The sequence below is a fragment of the Scyliorhinus torazame genome, chromosome 14 (genome assembly GCF_047496885.1).
Source record: "Scyliorhinus torazame isolate Kashiwa2021f chromosome 14, sScyTor2.1, whole genome shotgun sequence".
Lineage (NCBI taxonomy): Eukaryota > Metazoa > Chordata > Chondrichthyes > Carcharhiniformes > Scyliorhinidae > Scyliorhinus > Scyliorhinus torazame.
This window is the reverse complement of record NC_092720.1, coordinates 209,523,796-209,546,751: the sequence shown is the minus strand read 5'-3', so window position 1 is coordinate 209,546,751 and position 22,956 is coordinate 209,523,796. Positions and strand designations below refer to the sequence as shown.

The following is a 22,956-nucleotide window of genomic DNA, read 5'->3' as shown; positions in this document are numbered from 1 at the left end:
CTGGGATCTCGGTTAGTTTTGTTCCCTTTATCGCGGGACATTAATTATGTTTCACATTTCATTTGGTAGGAACAGTCGCGCAGTCTGCAGATCCACATCACATCCGAGTTCAGTAAAATGCACCAGATTCTCACTGAGAAAGAGCAGCGTTTACTCAGAGATCTCAGGGAAGAAGAGGAGAGGATTCTAGAAACAATGGAGAAAAACCTTCGACAGATTCAGGAGAATTTAAATTCTATTGAGGAGAAACTCTCCAAGTTGCAGAAACAGATGGAGCAAAAAGACGAGCTGATATTTCTGAAGGTGAGGGTCGGGTCAGTTAAGCTCCGGCAGCCTCTGGGAACTATATAAATGCAGCATTTACTGAAAATACACCAACAGAACTAAATAAACTTGTTATATTTCGGGCTGATCCCGCACTCCCTGCAGGTTCTCGGGAATATCTCTAACCTCCTGACGAAAAGATTTCATCAACTTCACGATTGTTTTATGATCATTCCCGTGTTTCCCATGTTTAATTTTCTCCTGGAACTCCCATTGTAACCAGTTCCAGTTCCATGATGTCAGTGTGTGTGTGTCTGCTACGGTGTGAAATGAAAAAAATGAAATGAAAATCGCTTATAGTCACAAGCGGGCTTCAAATGAAGTTACTGTGAAAAGTCCCTAGTCGCCACATTCCGGCGCCTGTTCGGGGAGGCTGGTACGGAGTTGAACCGTGCTGCTGGCCTGTCTTGGTCTGCTTTAAAAGCCAGCTATTTAGCCTTGTGAGCGGGACTGATGTTCATACATAGAAACATAAATAGAAAATAGAAGTAGGTGGAGCCCATTCGACTCTTCAAGCCTGCTCCTTCATTCATTATGATCATAGCTATCACGTTCAATGTCCTGATCCCGCCTCCTCATCCCCCCCTCCCTCCCCGCATAGCCCTTAATTATTTTAGTCCCAAGAGCTATATCTAATTCCATCTTGAAATTACACAACATTTTGGCCTCAACTACCTTCTGTTGGAGTGAATTCCACAGATTCAGCACTCTCTGGGTGAAGACAATTCTCCTCACCTCAGTCCTAAAAGGTTTACCCCTTATCCTCAAACTCTGATCAATAGTTCTTTCTGATCTACCCTGTCTAAATGCCCTATCCAATTGCAGTAAAGTATCCCTAATCCTTTACTCAAATCCTCTCACTAGGAAGGCCACCATACAAGTTGCCTTCTTTACCAGTGCGCTTATTTTCAGTGGCTGATGCACGGGAACAGCAAGGTCTCGCCGAGTATCCACCTCTCTCAATTTACACCTATTCAGTTACAGTTTATTTGACTCTTCACAAACTTCTGTCCAAAATGCATCACTTTTCTGTGTTAAACTCACCTGCTCTGAGTCTGCTCATTTCACCAGCCTGTCTAACTCCTCCTGAAATCTCTTATTACTTCTTTCACACGTGTTTGATTTATTTCAGGAGGAAGCTTGTCGGATGGGAAGGTAGGACATGTTCTTTACTGAAACTCTTCAGTTCAATAAATGAATCTGTTATGACCCAGTGGATTTTACTACCAGAGGGGACAATGTCAGATTGTAATCCTGGCTCAAAAGAGTGAAACATTTACTTTTATGTTGGAAAACAGATTCACTGCCAATTAGCTTTTAACAATGAACATACATGTATTAAAAATGAAAGGTTTGACTACAATACAAAACTGCTTCACTCACACTTATCTTCACAGAATTTAAGGATAATGCGAGTTATAAAATATATCTTGCACTTTACGGTGTTCTGTAAACACGTGGTCCCTGTAACCCAACAGGCTAACAGAGGTCAGACAACGCCCCCTCAAAGGACTGAGTGGCAAATGCCACTCAATCGATTGTGGATTTCTGCTCAAATCTCCCCCTCTCTCCCTCATGACTATTGCCTTGTGAGCCAACTTATCTGACTGGACAATGAGACACAAAAGTGTTTCAAAACTCCATGACCGAACAGACATGCCTTAGAATTTTCTTCCGAACAATGCGTTCCCTCAGCTGTTTTCAGCAAGAATCTGCATCGATGCTTTCCAACTCTCCATTCAATATTCCTTTGCCTCAAAAAGGCAGAAGCTTTCAAACTGGTTGCTATGCAACAGTTCATTTTTTGTCCAAGAGTGTGTTTACAGGTCCTTGTCCAAAATACAGATATGCCTTGAAAGGAAACCACCGTCCCACCATACATGCTTTGATTAGTACAAATCTAACTAGAACTTAACACATTCTCACAGAAAAACACTAAATTAAGCTCGATTAAATCTATAATTTATTTCTGATATCCAACAATAGAACCGAAGATCACTTGAAACTATGTCTGCCTTTTTACAGATTCAGCAAAGTGTTGGTGTGGATTTATTTCCTGTTTAAACACGCTGAAAGATAGGAATGGTGGAGAAGAGTGACTATTTACATTATTTTTAAAATACTCTAACAAAGATTGATTTTTCACATCAGCTGTTTAATTCTTGCAGGATTGGTGATGAGCGACACATGGTCTCAGTAACAGATGCCGTCCTGTCTATCGGAAAATTCAAAGGCCCTCTACAGTACACAACATGGAGAGAAATGATAAAGAACATTAATCCTGGTAAAACTCTTACATTTATTTCTCTGAGTATGAATCCAGCTGTGCAGTGACTCGAGGAGCTTTAATGCTCATATTGTCAGTTGTTTATCCTCTGGAAAATTTCCATTCTTATATTCTGTGTTCTCTCCCATACTCACATTTTCTCTCCACTGTAACATCTACATTCTCTCTCCTTTCACATTTACATTCTCTCTCTCCATTCACATTCATATTCCCTCTTCTCTTCCATTCACATTCTTTCTCTCTATTCACATTCAAATTTTCTCTTTTTCTCCACTCACATTCACATCCTATCTCTCCCCTCACAATTGCATTCTCTCTCTCCACTCACATTCACATTCTCTCTGTCCTCCCACATTCACATTCTCTCTCTCCTCTCACATTCACATTCACTCTCTCCTCTCACATTCACATTCACTCTCTCCTCTCACATTCACATTCTCTCCCTCCTCTCACATTCACATTCTCTCTCTCCTTTCACATTCTCTCTTCTTTCACATTCTCTCTCTCCTCTCACATTCACATTCTCACTCTGCTCTCACATTCAAATTCTCCCTCTCCACTCACATTCTCTCTCTCCACTCACATTCACATTCTCACTCTCCACTCACGTTCATATTCACTCTCGTCACTCACATTCAAATTCTCTCTCTCCCCTTTCACTTTCACATTCTCTTTTCTTTTAAATATTTATTAAGGATTTCTTCATATTATACAGAACAAACGAAAGCATGAACATACATCGAAAACAAAACTATAAATACATCGGTCATCTTCCCTTATTTACATTGGTTATCTTTCATCATTTACAATGGTTACAGCTTCTGGTTTTACATTCTTGAGTAGGTGTTTGGTTCTCGCTGGGTCCCCTACTTCACTCTCCACCTTTTCTTCCTAATCCCCCTCCCTTCTATTCAGCTGGTGTGCCCTCTTCCCTTATCTGTTCTTTTATCCTGTAGCTGTTGGCTTGGCGTGATGCCGTGTATTTTGTTGTGTGCACATTCACATTCTCTCCCTCTACCCACATTTACATTCTCTCTCCTCTCATATTCACATTCTCTCTCCACTCATATTCACATTGTCTCTCTCCACTTACATTCACATTCTCTCTCACCACTCACATTTACATTCTCTCTCCTCTCACATTTACATTCTTTCTCTCCACTGCCTTTACAATCTCTCTCTCTTTCTGCTCATGTCCTCTTTCTGCCCTTACATTCACATTCTCTCACTCCACTGCCTTTACAATCTCTCTCTGCTCACATTCACAATCTCTCCCACTCCTCTCACATTCAGACACTCCCTCTCCCCTTTACATTCCCAGTCTCCTATTCTCCTCTTAAATTCATGTTTACTGTTTCTCTCCTCTCACTTTCTCATTCTCTCCTATGCCAAACATTCACATTCTCCCTTTATCTTCCCTTACATTCCCTATCTCCCCTCAAATTCAAAATCTCCCCCTAATCTCAGGCATTCACATTCTCTCCTCTCACATTCTCCCCCTTCTCCCACGTCCACACTCTACCTCTCTCCTTACATTCACAATCTCTCTCTCCACTCACATCCACACTCTCCCTCTCTCCTCTCACAATCTCTCTCTCTCCACTCACATTCACACTCTCTCTCTCCTCCCACATTCACAATCTCTCACTCTCCTCTCACATTCACAATCTCCACCTCTCCTCTCATATTCTCAATTGCTTTCCTCTCAGATTCACAATCTCTCTCGCTCCCCTCATATTCACAATCTCACTCTCTCCTCCGACATTTACAATCTCTCCTCTCACATTCATAATCTCACTCTCTCCTCCCACATTCACAATCTCTCTCGCTCCCCTCATATTCACAATCTCACTCTCTCCTCCGACATTCACAATCTCTCTTCTCACATTCATAATCTCACTCTCTCCTCCCACATTCACAATTTCTCCTCTCACATTCACAATCCCTCTCTAAATTCCCCTCATATTCACAATCTCACTCTCTCCTCCCACATTCACAATCTCTCCTCTCACATTCACAATCTCTCTCTCCTCTCACATTCTCAATTGCTTTCCTCTCGCATTCACAATCTCTCTCACTCCTCTCATATTCCCATTCTCGCTCTCTTCTCACATTCACATTCTCTCTCTCCACTCACATTCACGATCTCTCTCTCGCCTCTCCCATTCACCATCTCTCTGTCTCCTCCCACATTCACAATCTCTCTCTCTCCTCCCACATTCACAATCTCTCCTCTCACATTCACATTCTCTCTCTCCTCTCACATTCACAATCTCGCCTCTCACTTTCATAATGTCTCTCTCTCCTCTCACATTCACAATCTCTCTCTCCTCTCATAGAATATAGAATATACAGTGCAGAAGGAGGCCATTTGGCCCATCGTGTTTACACCGACCCACTTAAATCCTCACTTCCACACTATCTCTGTAACCCAATAACCCCTCCTAATCTTTTTGGTCACTAAGGGGAATTTATCATGGCCAATCCACCTAACCTGCACATCTTTGGACTGTGGGAGGAAACCGGAGCACCCGGAGGAAACCCACGCAGACAGGGGGAGAAATTGCAGACTCCTCACAGACAGTGCCCCAGCGGGGAATCGAACCTGGGACCCTGATGCTGTGAAGCCACAGTGCTCTCCACTTGTGCTACTGTGCTGCCCAAGCCACAGGCTCTCACTTGGCTACTGGCTGCCCACCAAATCCACTTACTCTGCTCTCTCCCAACCACACACTCCACTCACCCTCACATCACATCACTCCTCTCACCATCACACTCTTCTCTCTCCCTCATATCACATCTCTCCTCCCACATTCCCACCTCTCTCACACTCACACCTTCCTCTCATATGCCCCTATCTCACTCTCTCCTCCAACATTTCCAATCTCTCCTCTCACATTCACAATGTCTCGCTCTGCTCAAACATTCACAACCTCTCTCTCTCCTCTCACATTCTCAATTGCTTTCCTCTCACATTCACAATCTCGCTCTCTCCTCCCACATTCACAATCTCTCCTCTCACATTCACAACCTCGCGCTCTCCTCCCACATTCACAATCTCTCCTCTCACATTCACAATCTCGCGCTCTCCTCCCACATTCACAATCTCTCCTCTCACATTCACAATCTCTCTCTCTCCTCTCACATTCACAATCTCTCCCACTCCTCGCACATTCACAATCTTTCTCTCTCCACTCACACCCACACTCTCCCTCTCTCCTCTCACACTCTCTTTCTCCCCACTCATTTTCACACTCTCTCTCTCCTCTCACATTCACAATCTCTCCCTCTCCTCTCATATTCACAGTCTCTCTCTCCTCTCACATTCACAATATCGCTCTCTCCTCCCACATTCACAATCTCTCCTCTCACATTCACAATCTCGCACTCTGCTCCCACCTTCACAATCTCTCCTCTCACATTCACAATCTTGCTCTCGCCTCCCACATTCACAATCTCTCCTCCCACATTCACAATCTCTCCTCCCACATTCACAATCTCTCCTCCCACGTTCACAATCTCTCCTCCCACATTTACAATCTCTCCTCCCACATTCACAATCTCTCCTCCCACATTCACAATCTCTCCTCCCACATTCACAATCTCTCCTCCCACGTTCACAATCTCTCCTCCCACAATTACAATCTCTCCTCCCACATTCACAATCTCTCCTCTCACATTCACAATCTCTCTCTCTCCTCTCACATTAACAATCTCTCTCTCCTCTCACATTCACAATCTCTCCCACTCCTCTCACATTCACAATCTTTCTCTCTCCACTCACACTCTCTTTCTCTCCACTCATTTTCACACTCTCTCCTCTCACATTCACAATCTCTCTCTCCTCTCATTCACACTCTCTCTTCTCACAATCACAATCTCTCTCACTGCTCTCATATTTACATTATCTCTCTCTCCCCTCACATTCACAATCTCTCCTCTCACATTCACAACCTCGCGCTCTCCTCCCACATTCACAATCTCTCCTCTCACATTCACAATCTCGCGCTCTCCTCCCACATTCACAATCTCTCCTCTCACATTCACAATCTCTCTCTCTCCTCTCACATTCACAATCTCTCCCACTCCTCGCACATTCACAATCTTTCTCTCTCCACTCACACCCACACTCTCCCTCTCTCCTCTCACACTCTCTTTCTCCCCACTCATTTTCACACTCTCTCTCTCCTGTCACATTCACAATCTCTCCCTCTCCTCTCATATTCACAGTCTCTCTCTCCTCTCACATTCACAATATCGCTCTCTCCTCCCACATTCACAATCTCTCCTCTCACATTCACAATCTCGCACTCTGCTCCCACATTCACAATCTCTCCTCTCACATTCACAATCTTGCTCTCGCCTCCCACATTCACAATCTCTCCTCCCACATTCACAATCTCTCCTCCCACATTCACAATCTCTCCTCCCACGTTCACAATCTCTCCTCCCACATTTACAATCTCTCCTCCCACATTCACAATCTCTCCTCCCACATTCACAATCTCTCCTCCCACATTCACAATCTCTCCTCCCACGTTCACAATCTCTCCTCCCACAATTACAATCTCTCCTCCCACATTCACAATCTCTCCTCTCACATTCACAATCTCTCTCTCTCCTCTCACATTAACAATCTCTCTCTCTCCTCTCACATTCACAATCTCTCCCACTCCTCTCACATTCACAATCTTTCTCTCTCCACTCACACTCTCTTTCTCTCCACTCATTTTCACACTCTCTCCTCTCACATTCACAATCTCTCTCTCCTCTCATTCACACTCTCTCTTCTCACAATCACAATCTCTCTCTCTGCTCTCATATTTACATTATCTCTCTCTCCCCTCACATTCACAATCTCTCTCTCCACTCACATTCTCAATCTCTCTCTCTCCTCTCACATTAACAATCTCTCTCTCTCCTCTCACATTCACAATCTCTCTCTCTCCACTCACACCCACACTCTCCCTCTCTCCTCTCACACTCTTTTTCTCTCCACTCATTTTCACACTCTCTCTCTCCTCTCACATTCACAATCCCTCCCTCTCCTCTCATATTCACAATTTCCCTCTCTGCTCTCAAATTTACATTCTCTCTCTCCCCTCACATTCACAATTTCTCTCTCCACTCACATTCTCAATCTCTCTCTCTCCTCTCACATTAACAATCACTCTCTCTCCTCTCACATTCACAATCTCTCCCTCTCCTCTCACATTCACAATCTCTCTCCACTCACACCCACACTCTCCCTCTCTCCTCTCACACTCTTTTTCTCTCCACTCATTTTCACACTCTCTCTCTCCTCTCACATTCACAATCCCTCCCTCTCCTCTCACATTCACAACCTCTCCTCTCACATTAACAATCTCTCTCTCTCCTCTCACATTCACAATCTCTCCCTCTCCTCTCACATTCACAATCTCTCTCTCTCCACTCACCCCCACACTCTCCCTCTCTCCTCTCACACTCTTTTTCTCTCCACTCATTTTCGCACTCTCTCTCTCCTCTCACATTCACAATCTCTCTCTCTCCACTCACACCCACACTCTCCCTCTCTCCTATCACATTCTTTTTTTCTCCTCTCATTCACATTCTCTCTCTTCTCACATTCACAATCCCTCTCTCTCCTCTCGTATTTACATTCTCTCTCTCTCTTCTCACATTCACAATCTCTCTCTCTTCTCTCATATTCACAATCTCTCTCTCTCTTCTCACATTCACAATCTCTCTCTCTTTTCTCATATTCATAATCTCTCTCTCTCCTCCCGCATTCACAATCTCTCTCTCTCCTCCCACATTCACAATCTCTCACTCCCCTCACATTCACTTTCTCTCTCTCTCCTCTCATTCACTTTCTCTCTCTCTCTCCTCCCACATTAACAATCTCTCTCTCCCCTCACATTCACTTTCTCTCTCTCTCCTCTCACATTCACAATCTCGCTCTCTCCTCCCACATTTACAATCTCTCCTCTCACATTCACAATCTCTCCCTCTCCTCTCACATTAACATTCTCTCTCTCTCCTCTCACATTAACAATCTCTCTCCTCTCACATTGACAAACTCTCTACTCCCACATTCACAATCTCTCTCTCTCCTCCACAACCACAATCTCTCTCTCTCCTCTCATATTCACAATCTCTCTTGCTCCTCTCACATTCACAATCTCTCTCTCGTCTCACATTTTCAAGCTCTCTCTCTCCACTCACATTCACAATCTCTCCCACTCCTCTCACAGTCACAATCTTTCTCTCTCCACTCACACCCACAGTTTCCCTCTCTCCTCTCACACTCTCTTTCTCTCCACTCATTTTCACACTCTCTCTCTCGTCTCACAGTCACAATCTCTCTCCTCTCACATTCACAATCTCTCCCTCTCCTCTCACATTCACAATTTCTTTCTCTCCACTCATTTTCACACTCTCTCTCTCCTCTCATATTCACAATCTCCCTCTCTCCTCTCACATTCACATTCTCGCTCCTCTCACATTCACAATCTCTCTCTCCTCTCATTCACACTCTCTCGCTTCTCACAATCACAATCTCTCTCTCTGCTCTCATATTTACATTCTCTCTCTCTCCCCTCACATTCACAATCTCTCTCTCCACTCACATTCTCAATCTCTCTCTCTCCTCTCACATTAACATCTCTCTCTCTCCTCTCACATTCACAATCTCTCCCTCTCCTCTCACATTCACAATCTCTTTCTCTCCACTCACACCCACACTCTCCCTCTCTCCTCTCACACTCTTTTTCTCTCCTCTCATTCACATTCTCCCTCTTCTCACATTCACAATCCCCCTCTCTCCTCTCATATTTACATTCTCTCTCTGCTCTCATATTCACAATCTCTCTCTCTTCTCTCATATTCACAATCTCTCTCTCTCTCCACTCACATTCTCAATCTCTCTCTCCACTCACATTCTCAATCTCTCTCTCTCCTCTCACATTAACAATCTCTCTCTCTCCACTCACACCCACACTCTCCCTCTCTCCTCTCACACTCTTTTTCTCTCCACTCATTTTCACACTCTCTCCTCTCATATTCACAATCTCTCTCTCCTCTCACATTCACATTCTCGTTCCTCTCACATTCACAATCTCTCTCTCCTCTCATTCACATTCTCTCTCTTCTCGCATTCACAATCCCTCTCTCTCCTCTCACATTCACAATCTCTCCCTCTCCTCTCACATTAACAATCTCTCTCTCTCCTCTCACATTAACAATCTCTCCCTCTCCTCTCACATTCACAATCTCTTTCTCTCCACTCATTTTCACACTCTCTCTCTTTTCTCATATTCACAATCTCCCTCTCTCCTCTCACATTCACATTCTCACTCCTCTCACATTCACAATCTCTCTCTCCTCTCATTCACATTCTCTCTCTTCTCACAATCACAATCTCTCTCTGTCCTCTCATATTTACATTCTCTCTCTCTCCCCTCACATTCACAATCTCTCTCTCCACTCACATTCTCAATCTCTCTCTCTCCTCTCACATTAACAATCTCTCTCCTCTCACATTGACAAACTCTCTACTCCCACATTCACAATCTCTCTCTCTCCTCCACAACCACAATCTCTCTCCTCTCATATTCACAATCTCTCTTGCTCCTCTCACATTCACAATCTCTCTCTCGTCTCACATTTTCAAGCTCTCTCTCTCCACTCACATTCACAATCTCTCTCTCTCTTCTCACATTCGCAATCTCTTTCCTCGCACATTCACATTCTCTCTCTCTCTCTTCTCACATTCACAATCTCTTTCCTCGCACATTCACATTCTCTCTCTCTCTCCTCTCACATTCACAATCTCTCTCTCTCCACTCACATTCACAATCTCACTCTCTCCTCTCACATTCACATTCTCTCTCCTCTCACATTCACAATGTCTCTCTCCTCTCACATTCACAATCTCTCTCTCCACTCACGTTCTCAATTTCTCTCTCTCTCCTCTCACATTCACACTCTCTCTCCTCTCACATTCACATTCTCTCTCTCTCCCCTCACATTCACAATTTATTTCTCTCCTTTTACGTTCACTATCTCTCTCTCTCCTCTCACATTCATGTTCTCACTCTTCTCACATTCACATTCTCTTTCCTCTCACATTCACATTCTCTCTCTCTCTCCACTCACATTCTCCCTCTCTCCTCTCACATTCACATTCTCTCCCTCTCCACCCCCACTTATTCTCTCTATATACCCTCAGATTCACATGCCACCCCCTCCTCTCCCACTCACATTCTCTCTCTTCTCTCATTCACATGCTCTGTCTCCTCACATTCTCCTCATTCACATTCTCCCTCTCTCCTCTCACATACACCTTCTTTCCCCAGCCTCTCTCACTTTATCATTCCCCCTCTCTCTCACATTCTTCTCTTCTCTCCTCTCACCTCATCTTCGTCCTCTCTTTTTTTCAAAATAAATTTGGTGTATCCGATTCTTTTCTTCTTCCAATTAAGGGGCAAATTAGTGTGGCCAATTCACTTACCCTGCACATCATTGAGTTGTGGGGGTGAGACCCACGCAGACATGGTGAGAATGTGCAAACTGCACACAGCCAGTGACCCGGGGCCGGGATCGAACACGGGTCCCCGGGACCAGAGGCAGCAGTCCTAATGACTGCTTCACCGTGCCGTCTTTCTTCGCCCTCTCTAATATGCTACAGTCTTTCCTATGGGTTGGCACCCAGACCTGTACACAACATTCCAGCAGAGGTCCATCTGACCTGCTTCCTCAATGATCTATGCACATTTAGACAACATCCCTCTGCTTCTGCACCCCCATAGTAATTGTAGACAATATGTTAGATTGTCTCTCCATCTGCTTGGTCTCCTTTCACAGTCACATTATTTCTTGCCTCTCACATTCGCATTTCCCCCTCTCACACTATTCATTCACCCCCAGGGCTTACCCTCCCTATCCCACTCTCTCTCTATACTCCAGGTTAGTCTATCTCCCCCTGATCCCCTTCTCTCATTTGGTCATCCTGCTCCCTCTCACAGTCCCTCTCCTCATGCTTCAATCCTCTTTCTTGCTGCACTGCTGCACTTGTTTGTTCCTCCTCTCCTGCCCTCACTGCCTAGTGTCACTCCCCTCTCCCTCTCTCTCTCTCAACTTACTCTCTTCATTCCTTGGCCACCAGCCACCCAAACATCCCAACGCCACACCTCCCCCTCCCACTCTTGAACTCTCCCTACCCCTCTTGTCTAAATCACTGATAATGTCATGTTTACTTCCCCCCTTCCCCCCAAGCTCCAGCCGCTCTGACTCTGGATCTGAACACCGCGAATTTCTGGCTCATCCTGTCTGAGGACAGGACCATTGTGAGACTCGGAGACAAACGACAGCCGCTTCCGAACATTCCGGAGAGATTTGATCCTTTGCCTGTTGTCCTTGGACTGGAGGGATTCACATTTGGGAGACATTACTGGGAAGTGGAGGTGGGGGAGAAGACTGAGTGGGGTCTGGGAGTGGCCCGAGAGTCTGTGGAGAGGAAAACAGTAAAAATCTTGAGCCCTGAAGCAGGAAAGTGGGCAGTGGGATTGATTCCTGGAAGTGGCTATTTTGCAGTCACCACCCCTTCACCAACCCCCCTCATCCTAAGTGTGAAACCCCAGAAGATCGGGGTTTTCCTGGACTATGAGGGGGGACAGGTGTCATTTTACAATGCGGACAACATGTCCCATCTCCACACTTTCACCCACACTTTCACTGAGAGAATCTTTCCCATCTTCAATCCAGGTCTCAATATTGATGGAAAAAACACCATGCCGTTGATAATCTGCGGGACTAAAGGTCACTAACAGATCCATCCCATAATTTAACACCATCCCCCTGCCTCCCGCCAGCTGTAAACTGATGGGTGTCAGTCTCAGTCACAAGTGGAGAGAGAAACCAGGTTAACATTCCGGGAATATCGGGTGGCACATGGCACAGTAGTTAGAACTGGGACTACGGCGCTCAGGACCCGGGTTCGAATTCCCGGCCCTGGGTCACTGTCCGTGTGGAGTTTGCACATTCACATTCTCCCTGTGTCTGTGTGGGTTTCACCCCCACAACCCAAAGGTGTGCAGGGTAGGTGGATTGGCCACGCTAAATTTCCCCTGAATTGGAAAAAAAAAGAATTGGATACTCTAAATTTTAAAATAACATTCAGGGAATAAACCCTGTATCGGAACTGGGAACTGAAAGATCAGCAAGGACCTCTGTAGGGCTGGGGGGAAGGAGTAAGAGTGAAGAAACAAATAGAAGCTCACTTGTAGATAGAGAGACACTTAGTGGGGAGAATGAGCTGTGAACTGCAGAAATCCGGTGAACTTCCTGTCTGTAATGTTGCTCCACAGGCGGAAGTTGCGGGGACATCACTGTGTTTGAGACGAATGAGCAGGTGGGAGATAGCACAAGGGGTGGGCAAGTGAATGTTAAATTTCCTGGGCACATGTTAGTCCTGCACGAACTTCCTGCACAATACTTCCAGCGCAAACATCCCAAATTCTCTCTTCTTCACAGTGATAGACATTTTGGATGTCATTGCTTTTAGCGGTGAGTTTCACAATTACATTTGATAGAAACATCGAAAATAGGTGCAGGAGGAGGCTATTCGACTCTTCCAGCTCGCTCCGCCATGCGTGATGCTCTTGGCTGATCATCCGACTCAATAGCCCGACCCCCTCTTCCCCCCCTTCACCTGAACGCTATATCGAATTGCTTCTTGGAAACATGTTTTGATCTCAACTACTTCCTGGGGTAGCAAATTCCACAGGCCGACCTCTCTCTGGGTGAAGAACCTTCTCCTCATCTCAATCGTAAATGGTCTACCGGTATCCTCAGACTGTGACCCCCTGGTTCTGGACATATCCACCATCGGGAACATCTAACCTGTCCAGACTGCTGTAATCTTCTAGGCGTCTATGAGCACCTCCACCCGCCCCCCCCCCCCCCCCCCACTCCCCCTCTCCACCCCCACCCCCATCTCCCCTCCCCGGAGATAAATCTGTCAGTTTGGCTGACTTCAAACTCTCACCGTGTTTCAATAATGTAACTTCCTTGTGTGAATGATTAACGGTGACAACGTGGGCTGGGTTTGTTTAGGTCTGCAAATATTGTCCAAAGTGTAACACGGACGTGTGTGATCCGTAATAAAATTTGAGGGAAGGAAACTTGTGTGTTCATGGGAAGTCTTATTCTGCATGGAAATAGGAAGCTGCCTTGAGACAGTTTAAAGACGTAAATGATGTGACACTGCTGTGAACACTGATTTGACAGTCTGTCTGTATTGAACATGATGTGTGAACTGATGGGGTGACATTAACAGACAATGTTTAACCAGGTGAAAAGCAGTTCAGTTGCTGTACTAGAATGTTAGTGGAGTCTCAGTTATCATTTATCTCTGGTTTGTCTGCTCTGTCTCATCGCTGTCCACACCAGATAAAAATCTTGAAATCACGACTATATTTCAATGCATTATTGAAACATTTTATTCACGTAACCTTATAATTTACGGCTACAATAATGAGTTGTAATTTATATTGGACTGGGGTCCATATTAACATTTGTAAAATGGATTTTTAACCTAAAAACCCGAGGACCACTGGAATAGAAACAGTTTTTTTTGTCAAAAATGATTCCGATCATCATTAAATGCAGGAAGCAGAAACTGAACATGTTTGTTTAATTTGCAAATTGCCCCAGAGTCTGGAACATTACAGCGCCCATTGCAAATGAATCTGGATGATGTTAAGAGTCTGTGGCTGGAGTAAATGGAGTGCCAGTTTCCTGGAAATGGTCCTGTGTTGGTGTGGAGGGAGGGGGGGGGGGGGGGTGGCGAGGACGGTCGGAGAGACTCGGAACCCTGGTGTTTAATACCTGTAAGTCTGGTGCCGAAAAGGCAGAATTGGAATCCACTGCTGAATGGGGGCGTGGAGCGCCGCTGGCCCTCCGCGCTGCCCAGAGATATCGGAAACTAATTGGGAAACTGCCAAAACAGGGGTGGATTCGATAAATCGATGTTCGAAGCTCAAAGAAGTGAAAAAGACTGAGTCAGCCACTGTGCTTAACTTGAGCACAGCAAGCTCAGCTCATTCAGAAGTTTATGTGGACGGCAGCTCCTCGCCGTGGTGCAGGTCGGCACAGCTCAACGATTCCTCCCAGAAACAGCTCCCACTGATTGGGATTCAGAGGGAAAGGCAGCCGAGGAGGAAGAGCAAAGAGAGAATTGAAAAAAATGCAGACAGCCACCTCCACACAATGGGTGCGCTGATCCCCTTCCCCTCACTCTCACCCCCTCACACACCCCTCACCCTCCCTCACCCCGACCCCTGACCCCCCTCCCAACCCCACCCCTCACCCCCACCCCCTCTCTCCCCCTCCCCTCACTCCCCCCTCACCTCCTCCCCCAACCCTCACCCCACACACACCCACGACCCCTCACCCCCACCCCTCCTCACCCTCCACGCCTCCTTACCCTCACCCCCTCACCCCCCCCACCTTCAGCCCCGCTCACCCCCCACCTCTCCCCCCCCCCCACCACACCACCCCACCTTCTAAACCGGTGGTGAAAGCTCAGCGCATCGGGATTAACATTAGGGACGCCGTAAGACTCTCTTACTGCCGCAGAGAGAGGAATGTTTCCCAGGAGTTACCCACCTCTTTAAAAAAAATAGTGGAAATGTGTCTAGTTCCCACGGAAATAAATTATAGGGGGCGAGTTTGAGCCCGCGAGAAACTCGGCGGGAACTCAAACTCTGGAGAGAATCGGAACCCGCGATTCTCTCCGGCGTGGTTGGCGTTTGGAATATTCACCCCGCCCCTCCGGCAAGCAGCGGAATCAAGTCGCGGGGGCCCAGGAACCTCGGGTTAATACATCAGTGTGTCATTACAGCATTCATTCCACACCTTCATCCCTACGGAATAGTCAATGGAATATTCACCATTTACAACAGTTTGGCCACACATGAGGCAGTCAAGGAGATATCTCCCATGCTCCAGAGGTAAGTATTACCCCATGGAGGACCCGGAGAGAGCCCTTTCACTGCCAACCTGGCATTTCCAACCTGTCAGTGCCAACAGTGGTTGGGGGGAGGTTGGGCGTTGGGGGGGGGGGGGGGTGCACGGGGGGTTGCATGGCGGGGGGAGGGGGAGGGGGCGGGGGAACCCCCTCGCCCCCCCGCCCCCCCCCCCCCGCCCCCTAGACCTCTGTGATACACAAATTAGACTAGGAGAGCAAAGTAGGTTACCTGTGAAAATGGAGTTGAATGTGATGTTTAGAATTTGTTAAATAAAAGTTACGTGGATCTATGCAGATGGGTAAATCCAATAAAGTTTAGACCCACCACCCGATTCTGCAGAAAAGATAATCTTTTCAGGAAACAGTTGATTGTTTGTAAATCTCCCGGAAACAGTGCTATTCTCGATTTACCTGGGGTTCACGATCTGGCGATGCTTTTGAGATTATCTCGTTATATGTGTTGATCATTTTAAGCGTATCTGGAATTCTGAAAGTGTGTCTGCAGTTATGTCGGTGTCTACGTTAATTTATAAAAGGTTTAATTGTTGATTTGTGGGGACTCAGTGGCCAGTTAAATGTGGTCATTTTAAACTTAGTCTAGTGGAATTTAGAATAAGTGAGAATTTTTATCCGGTTGTCACAACACCACCAGATAATGTATTTTGCAGGTGGTAAAGTGTTCCGGTGAGAATGCGTTTGAGATTTTGAATCAACCAAGAACAGGCGATGCCTATAAAATTAGGCATTTGAAATTGGCTTAAATGGAACAAAAACAATGTAAGTTATAATGAAGGAGTATGGAGAATCTTGTTTTTAAATTTGAATCAAGAGATGGTGAGCTTGTCCAGCTCTGTCCCTGTAAGAAGCTATAGCTGCGAGAGAATGCTGAGAATTCATGTTTTCAATTTACTAGCAGTGAGAATCGGTGCGATTCGTTTGTTTAGCGGAGATGTTCGAGGATTGGTTTTATCATTATTTTGGGCTACACTCATTCAGGTTAATCCTCCAGAAAGACAAACCTTCTTCGGATTTTTTAATGACAGGTATTTTGGAAATTTAACAACAGAACCACAAGAACGCTGACGTAATGAATGTTGGTCATTGTTTGTTTCAAAGCACGTGTTATATTTCCCTGCTGTGTATGGATGATATTTGTGTGACGTATGCTTCAAATGTTGATGTTTCCCTGTCTGATTTGTGATTCTCTGATAGCAGTTTCAGTGATTTAAATCAAACGCTAACAAGAATTAAGTATATTGTTTTCAAATTATGAACCTCGAATCATAATACCAGGATATTTTAATCAGCATGTGGTCATTTTAGTCCGAATACAAATTTACGCACGGGAGAATGAGATAGTTTTAGTTTTATCGGGTTAATTGGAATTTGGGCTATTTGAAATGATTATGAGTAATCCTGTGCTGGATTGATCTTATTGTCAGGTTCAAAGACAAATTCCTGACACAAATGGCACAATGAAAATGAACACTTTCAGATTATTACTTACATTTTTTTGAAGAGCAGAGTGTATTGCTCTTGTTAGATTAAAACAAAAAAAGAGTGGTAACGTAATGACGTCCATTTGAGAACTTTTAATCTATCCCTTTTCAAACCAGCAGACAATTAATTCTTGTCGACAAAGCTGAAGCTAATTACAGCTGAAGGTATATTGATATTTTTACAGGAATTGGGAATTACAATATTTCTGAATTGTCAGTTATGTTCAGATGAATTAATCCATTTCCCTCCAAGCAGAATAGATCTTTTGTGTTTTGATTTCCAGGTTACTTCAAGTAGAACATGACTCAAGTAGAACATGCAGTAGCTTCAAGACTTTGAAAATATATTTGTAGATTTTCAATATCACAGCGATAGTCCTGGTTTAAAGCTATGTGTTTAAAAAAAAAACCTTACCCTATTCAGGCCAGTTCACAATTCCACAAGCAAATAGGGAATTTTATGGAAACACTTCGATTAATGAGTATCCGATCCGGGCCTGGGCACAAGAAATTGGAGTTCAGTGCCTTCTGAAGAGCACTTGACGGTCTTTGATGTGGTCAGGATCCGTCAATGATAGCTAAATGTTTATAAAGATGCCGTTGTTTCACAGCTGACTGCTTGTAATCCACGCAAGCGTGAAGGGGAATGAGGTTAAACCATCCGGACAGCTGGCTGTGCGTGGAAGCTGTCAATTACAGCCGAGTAAAATCAATTTCACATTGATATAAATGAAAGCATTGCAGATCAAAAATCTGTGGGGCTGTAAAGCCAGCTGATGTGGTTTTCTCTTTCTCGGAATTTACATGCGCCTCTTCCTCTGCCTCAGCCAGCAGGCTATTGCACAGTTCAGTTTTGAAGCTGTGATGTTTTTCACTGTCTCTGTCTGGATTGTTCTCGAGCTTCCACGAAGGGGTTTCTGTACTGGGGAGGGCGGGGAGTGGCTTCTAGACAGGGGATGGGGTTTCTGGCGAGGCTCTCTGTTATGGGGGTCTCTGCTGGGGTTATCTGTAATGGGGTTCAAGTCGGGGTCTATCTCATGGGGGTCTCTGGTGGGGGCCTCTGGTGGGCTCACTCTTATGGGGGGTCTCTCATGCGGGTTTCGAATGGTAAGTAGGTACTGGTGAGTATCTATTCTACTGTTTGATAGTGTAGTAAGAATAAGGTACGGTAAATTGTTTTGGGCAAACTAATGGGGTTAAAGCCTGAGACGTTCACTGGACCTGACGGTTTGCTCCTCAGGATTTTAAAGGAGGTAGCTACAGAAATCGCGAATACATTACTCGTCATTTTCTAAAATCCTTGGATTCTGGAACTGTGCCAAAGGATCGGAAACCTGCCAATGTGGTGCCATTGTTCAAAAAGGGAAGGACGCAAATTCAGGCAACTACAGGCCAGTTAGTCTAACTTCAGATATTGGAAAAATATTAGAATAATTATTAAGGAGCGAATAGCAGGTCATTGTAAAGTCATAATGTGGCCAAGTGGAGCCAGCATGCTTTCATAAAGGGGAAATTGTGTCTCACAAATTCACTAGATTCTTTGAGGAGGCATCGACCAGAGTAGGTAGTTTGGATTTTCAAAATGACCTTCCTAAGGTGCCAAGATAGGAGCTTGTGGTCTTGGATATAATATTCTGGCATGGATAGAGAATTGACTCAGTAACAGGGAGCAGTAAGTAGCGATAATATGTCATTCTCTGCTTGGAGGACAGCAACGAGTGGAGTTCCCTACACAGATCAGTGCTGGGACTATATCTCCTCACAATGTATGTTAATGATTTTGTGAAAGGAGCAGTATACTGTGGCCAGATTTACAGATTATACAAAGGTGAGAGGGAAGACAGGTAGTAAGGAGTAATAAATAGTTCAGAGATGTTGACAGGAGAAGTGAATGGGCAGAAATCTGCCCAGTGGAAGTCAATGTGTGTAAATGTGAGATTGTTCATTTTGGAAGAAAGAATGAGAAAGTGGAATATTATTTAAATGGAGAGAGACTGCAGAAATCTGTAGCACAAAGGGACTTGGGGATCATTGTTCATAAAACGCAGAAAGCTAGCATACACGTGCAGAATGTAATAGGGAAATCAAATAGAATGTTGGCTTTTATTTCAAAATGCCTTGAGTAAAATAGTAAAGAGGTTTTGTTACATCTGTACAAGGTAGTAGTGAGGCCAAGTTGAAAATACTATATAGTTTTGATCCCCTTATTTAAGGAAATATACATTCGGGTTGTGGTCTTGGATATAATATTCTGGCATGGATAGAGGATTGACTAAGTAACAGGAAGCAGTAAGTAGCGATAATATGTCCTTCTCTGGTTGGACGACGGGAACGACTGAAGCTCCCCACACAGATCAGTGCTGGGAGGGTTGCAGAGAGAACACAAGAAAGTGAACTCAGTGAGTATTGGATCAGCCATGATCTTATTAAATGTTGCTGCAGGCTCCAAGGGCTGAATGGCCTATTTCTTATGGTGTTGCGAAATAGTGGACGTGTTGGTTGTCATCGACAAAATCCTGTAGATTCTTAGCAGTCCCGGCAGAATGGGGGTGTGGCAAATGTCACTTTTTTTTCTTTTATTAAAAATTTAGAGTACCCAATTATTTTTTCCAATTAAGGGACAATTTAGCATGGCCAATCCACCTATCCTGCACATCTTTTGGGTTGTGGGGGAGAAACCCATAAGCAGACACGGGGAGAATGTGCAAACTCCACACGGACAGTGACCTAGGGCCGGTATTCGAACCCGGGTTCTCAGCGCCGTAGGCAAACACCGTGCCACTGTGCTGCCCGGGAGTGTGGCAAATGTAACATTTTGAAAGTCCTTGACATGGCAGACACTGAGAGGCTGTTTCCCCTGGCTGGTCAGAAGGTAAGAGCACAGTCTAGACGTGAACCTTTAGAATTCCCGACCCCACAGGGTTAAGGATGCTCCGTTGCGGAGTGTAGACTTGTTGCTGGATCGGGGAATCCAAGGATATGGGGAGCTGTTGGGAAAGAGAGTGGAGGCAGGAATTCTGCCATGATTTTATTGAATGGCGAAGAAACCACGATGGATGGTCAATTCCTACTGTCCTATTTCGAATGCTAATATATTAATCAAATTTCAGCTAGACCTTACACGGTGTTACACCAGAGGGTTTGTAGTCGGTAGAGAGTTCTGTCCTGGGCGAATGACAACGGAAACTGGGCCCTCCTCCCACTTCCTATCTCCTCTCTGTCCAATTGATGGACCTTCAATCACCCGCCAAGGGGCCTATTAAAATCATTCTTTACTGTCAAGTCGTTCTCTTCCCCTCCCCCTTTGCCGTTCTCATGAAGAAAAGATTAATTATGTTAATATTAGATAGAAGTCCCATCGACTTCTCTGCAGCATGCTGAGACCTGGAGCAGTTAGAGAGGGGAGTACTGCCCTTGGCGGGGAGATGTGCAGCATTGCAGGGCGGGTCATCGGGGAATCCCGGAACTGACAGTTCGGCAGCAACAGAAACCTTAAAGCTGAAAGCGGGTCGAATCAGGAAGTGCTGATTGTGAACATGGCCTCCAGGCAGCTGAGCGAAAGCTGGATCGAGGAGACAATTTGTCCCATTTGCCATGATTTCTTCATGGATCCTGTTTTACTGGATTGTGGACACAATTTCTGCCGCTTCTGTGTCTCCCAGTGTCGGGAAAACGATATAAACTCTTGCCCAGAATGTAGAGAGGAGTTTCTGGAAAGAAATCTCAGGATAAATCGGGCCTTAGCGAATCTGGCCGAGAAAGCTCGAAAATTAACGTTGAATCCGGAAGAGAAGGAAAGTAAACTTCACTGTGAGGAACATCAGGAAGAACTGAAGCTGTTTTGTGAAACCGACAAGAAATTGATCTGTTACACTTGCAGAGATTCGCGGCAACACAAATCTCACGACTTCATGCCGATTAAAGAAGCTGTTGAAATCTACAAGGTAAAATATTTGATTACCTGATAAGTTTTGGAAATGTATTCTTTCATCGTCCTTGAACTGTGTGCCTTTCCAAACCATTCTTTTTTTTTTAAATTTAGAGTGCCCAATTCATTTTTTCCAATTAAGGGGCAATTTAGCGTGGCCAATCAAACTACCCTGCACATCTTTGGGTTGTGGGGCCGAAACCCACACAAACATGGGGAGAATGTGTGACCCAGACCTAGGATCGAACCTGGGACCTCGGCGCAATGAGGCAACAGGGCTAACCCAGTGTGCCACCGTGCTGCCCCCCCAAAGCATTCTTAATTAATAAGGTACAGCTCCTTCCTCAACATTCACCTGAGGAAGGAGCTGTGCTCCGAAAGCTAGTGATTCGAAACAAACCTGTTGGACTTTAACCTGGTGTTGTAAGATTTCTTACTGTGCTCACTCCAGTCCACATCATTATTAATAAGGGATCAGGGTTTATGAGAAGGATGCAGGAGAATGGGGATAAGGAACATATCAGCCATGATTGAATGGCGGAGAAGACTCGATGGACCGAATGGCCAGATTCAGCTCCTCTGTTGTCTTATTTCAAAGGCATTTCAATGTCCACCACATCGCTGTGGATCTGAAGACACATGTAGGCCAGACCAGTTAAGGATGGAAGTGTGGTAGTCTGTGTAGAGGTATTACGGTACCTGGTAATGCTGGAACACCATTGGTAGATATTGTGTGTTCCTATTGGTCAAGCTGTATGATAGCTCTGCCCTGCTAGGCGGGGTATAAGAGCCGGTGCCACCCCAGCAGCCTTCATTCTGTACCTGAGCTGCTGGGGGAAACATCTAGCTTATTAAAGCCTTCAGTTGGACTACAACCTCGCTTTAGTGGTCATTGATTGTGCATCAATTTAATAAGCTAGATGTAAAAGGATGGTGCTCCCAATCAAGCCGGAGTGTCTGCAACTCAGCCCCCACGCGGTAAACTCAGCGGCAATCTTCAAGCACAGGATGGCATGTTTTAAAGGACATCTCAGAATGGCCAAAAACACATCCACGGGAGAACAGAAAATGCAAGTCCTGCACTCGAGGGTGAGCCCGGAAATTTACACCCTCATCGAGGACGTGGAAGAGTTTGATGCAGCAACAGAGCTATTAAAAGGACATTATATTCGCAGGTAAACCAGGTCCAAGCCCGACATCTGCTAGCAACGAGGCGACAAATCCCTGGGGATTCGCTGGAAGAATTCTACCGTGCGCTCCTGGTGTTGGGGAGAAACTGCAGCTGCCCACAATTTTCGCCGAGCGACCACACACAACTCTTGATCCGGGATGCTTTCATGGCAGGTATGCTGTCCTCCCAAATCCGCCAGCGATTGCTGGAAAAAGACACCCTAGGCCTCAAGGAGGCACAAGCCCTTGCAGGCTCCCTTGATGTGGCCTCCAGAAACCCCCGTGCTTACACTCCCGACTGCGCGGCAGCCCCCTGGGAAGCATGGAACCCCTCCGCAGTCGACCCCGAGACATCCCCCATCCCCTCACAAGCTTGTGCTGCAAAGCTGCCTGGCAACCCCGGCGGGCCCCGCTGCTACTTTTGCAGGCAGGCCAAGCACCCCCGGCAGCGCTGCCCGGCTCGCGCAACCACCTGCAAGGGATGTGGTAAAAAGGGCCACTTTGTGGTGGTATGCCAGGCCCGTGCGGTCGCCGCGGTCTCTGGTGGCGAATGCGGACCGCCACCACAAACCTCTCCACAGTTCCCGTGCGGCCAGCGGGTGCCGCCATCTTCCTACTCTAGGGCCACGTGCGGCCCCCGGGCGCCGCCACCTTGTCCCGCGGAATCCACATTCGATGTATGGGCGCCGCCAATTTGTGCACCTCCAGCCATGTGCGACCAATGGGAGCCGCCATC

The 22,956-nt window shown here is 45.7% G+C and overlaps 1 protein-coding gene across 1 annotated transcript in view; it reads left to right on the top strand.

Moving 5' to 3' along the window:
- Positions 1-22,956, top strand: part of LOC140389150 (uncharacterized) — a 36,923-nt gene that overhangs the window by 826 nt on the left and 13,141 nt on the right. The window contains exons 3-7 of the mRNA XM_072473309.1: positions 70-303; positions 1,457-1,479; positions 2,493-2,608; positions 11,870-12,417; positions 20,596-21,066. Coding sequence (XP_072329410.1) covers positions 70-303; positions 1,457-1,479; positions 2,493-2,608; positions 11,870-12,417; positions 20,596-21,066 — 1,392 coding nt within the window. The remainder of the gene's footprint in view (positions 1-69; positions 304-1,456; positions 1,480-2,492; positions 2,609-11,869; positions 12,418-20,595; positions 21,067-22,956) is intronic.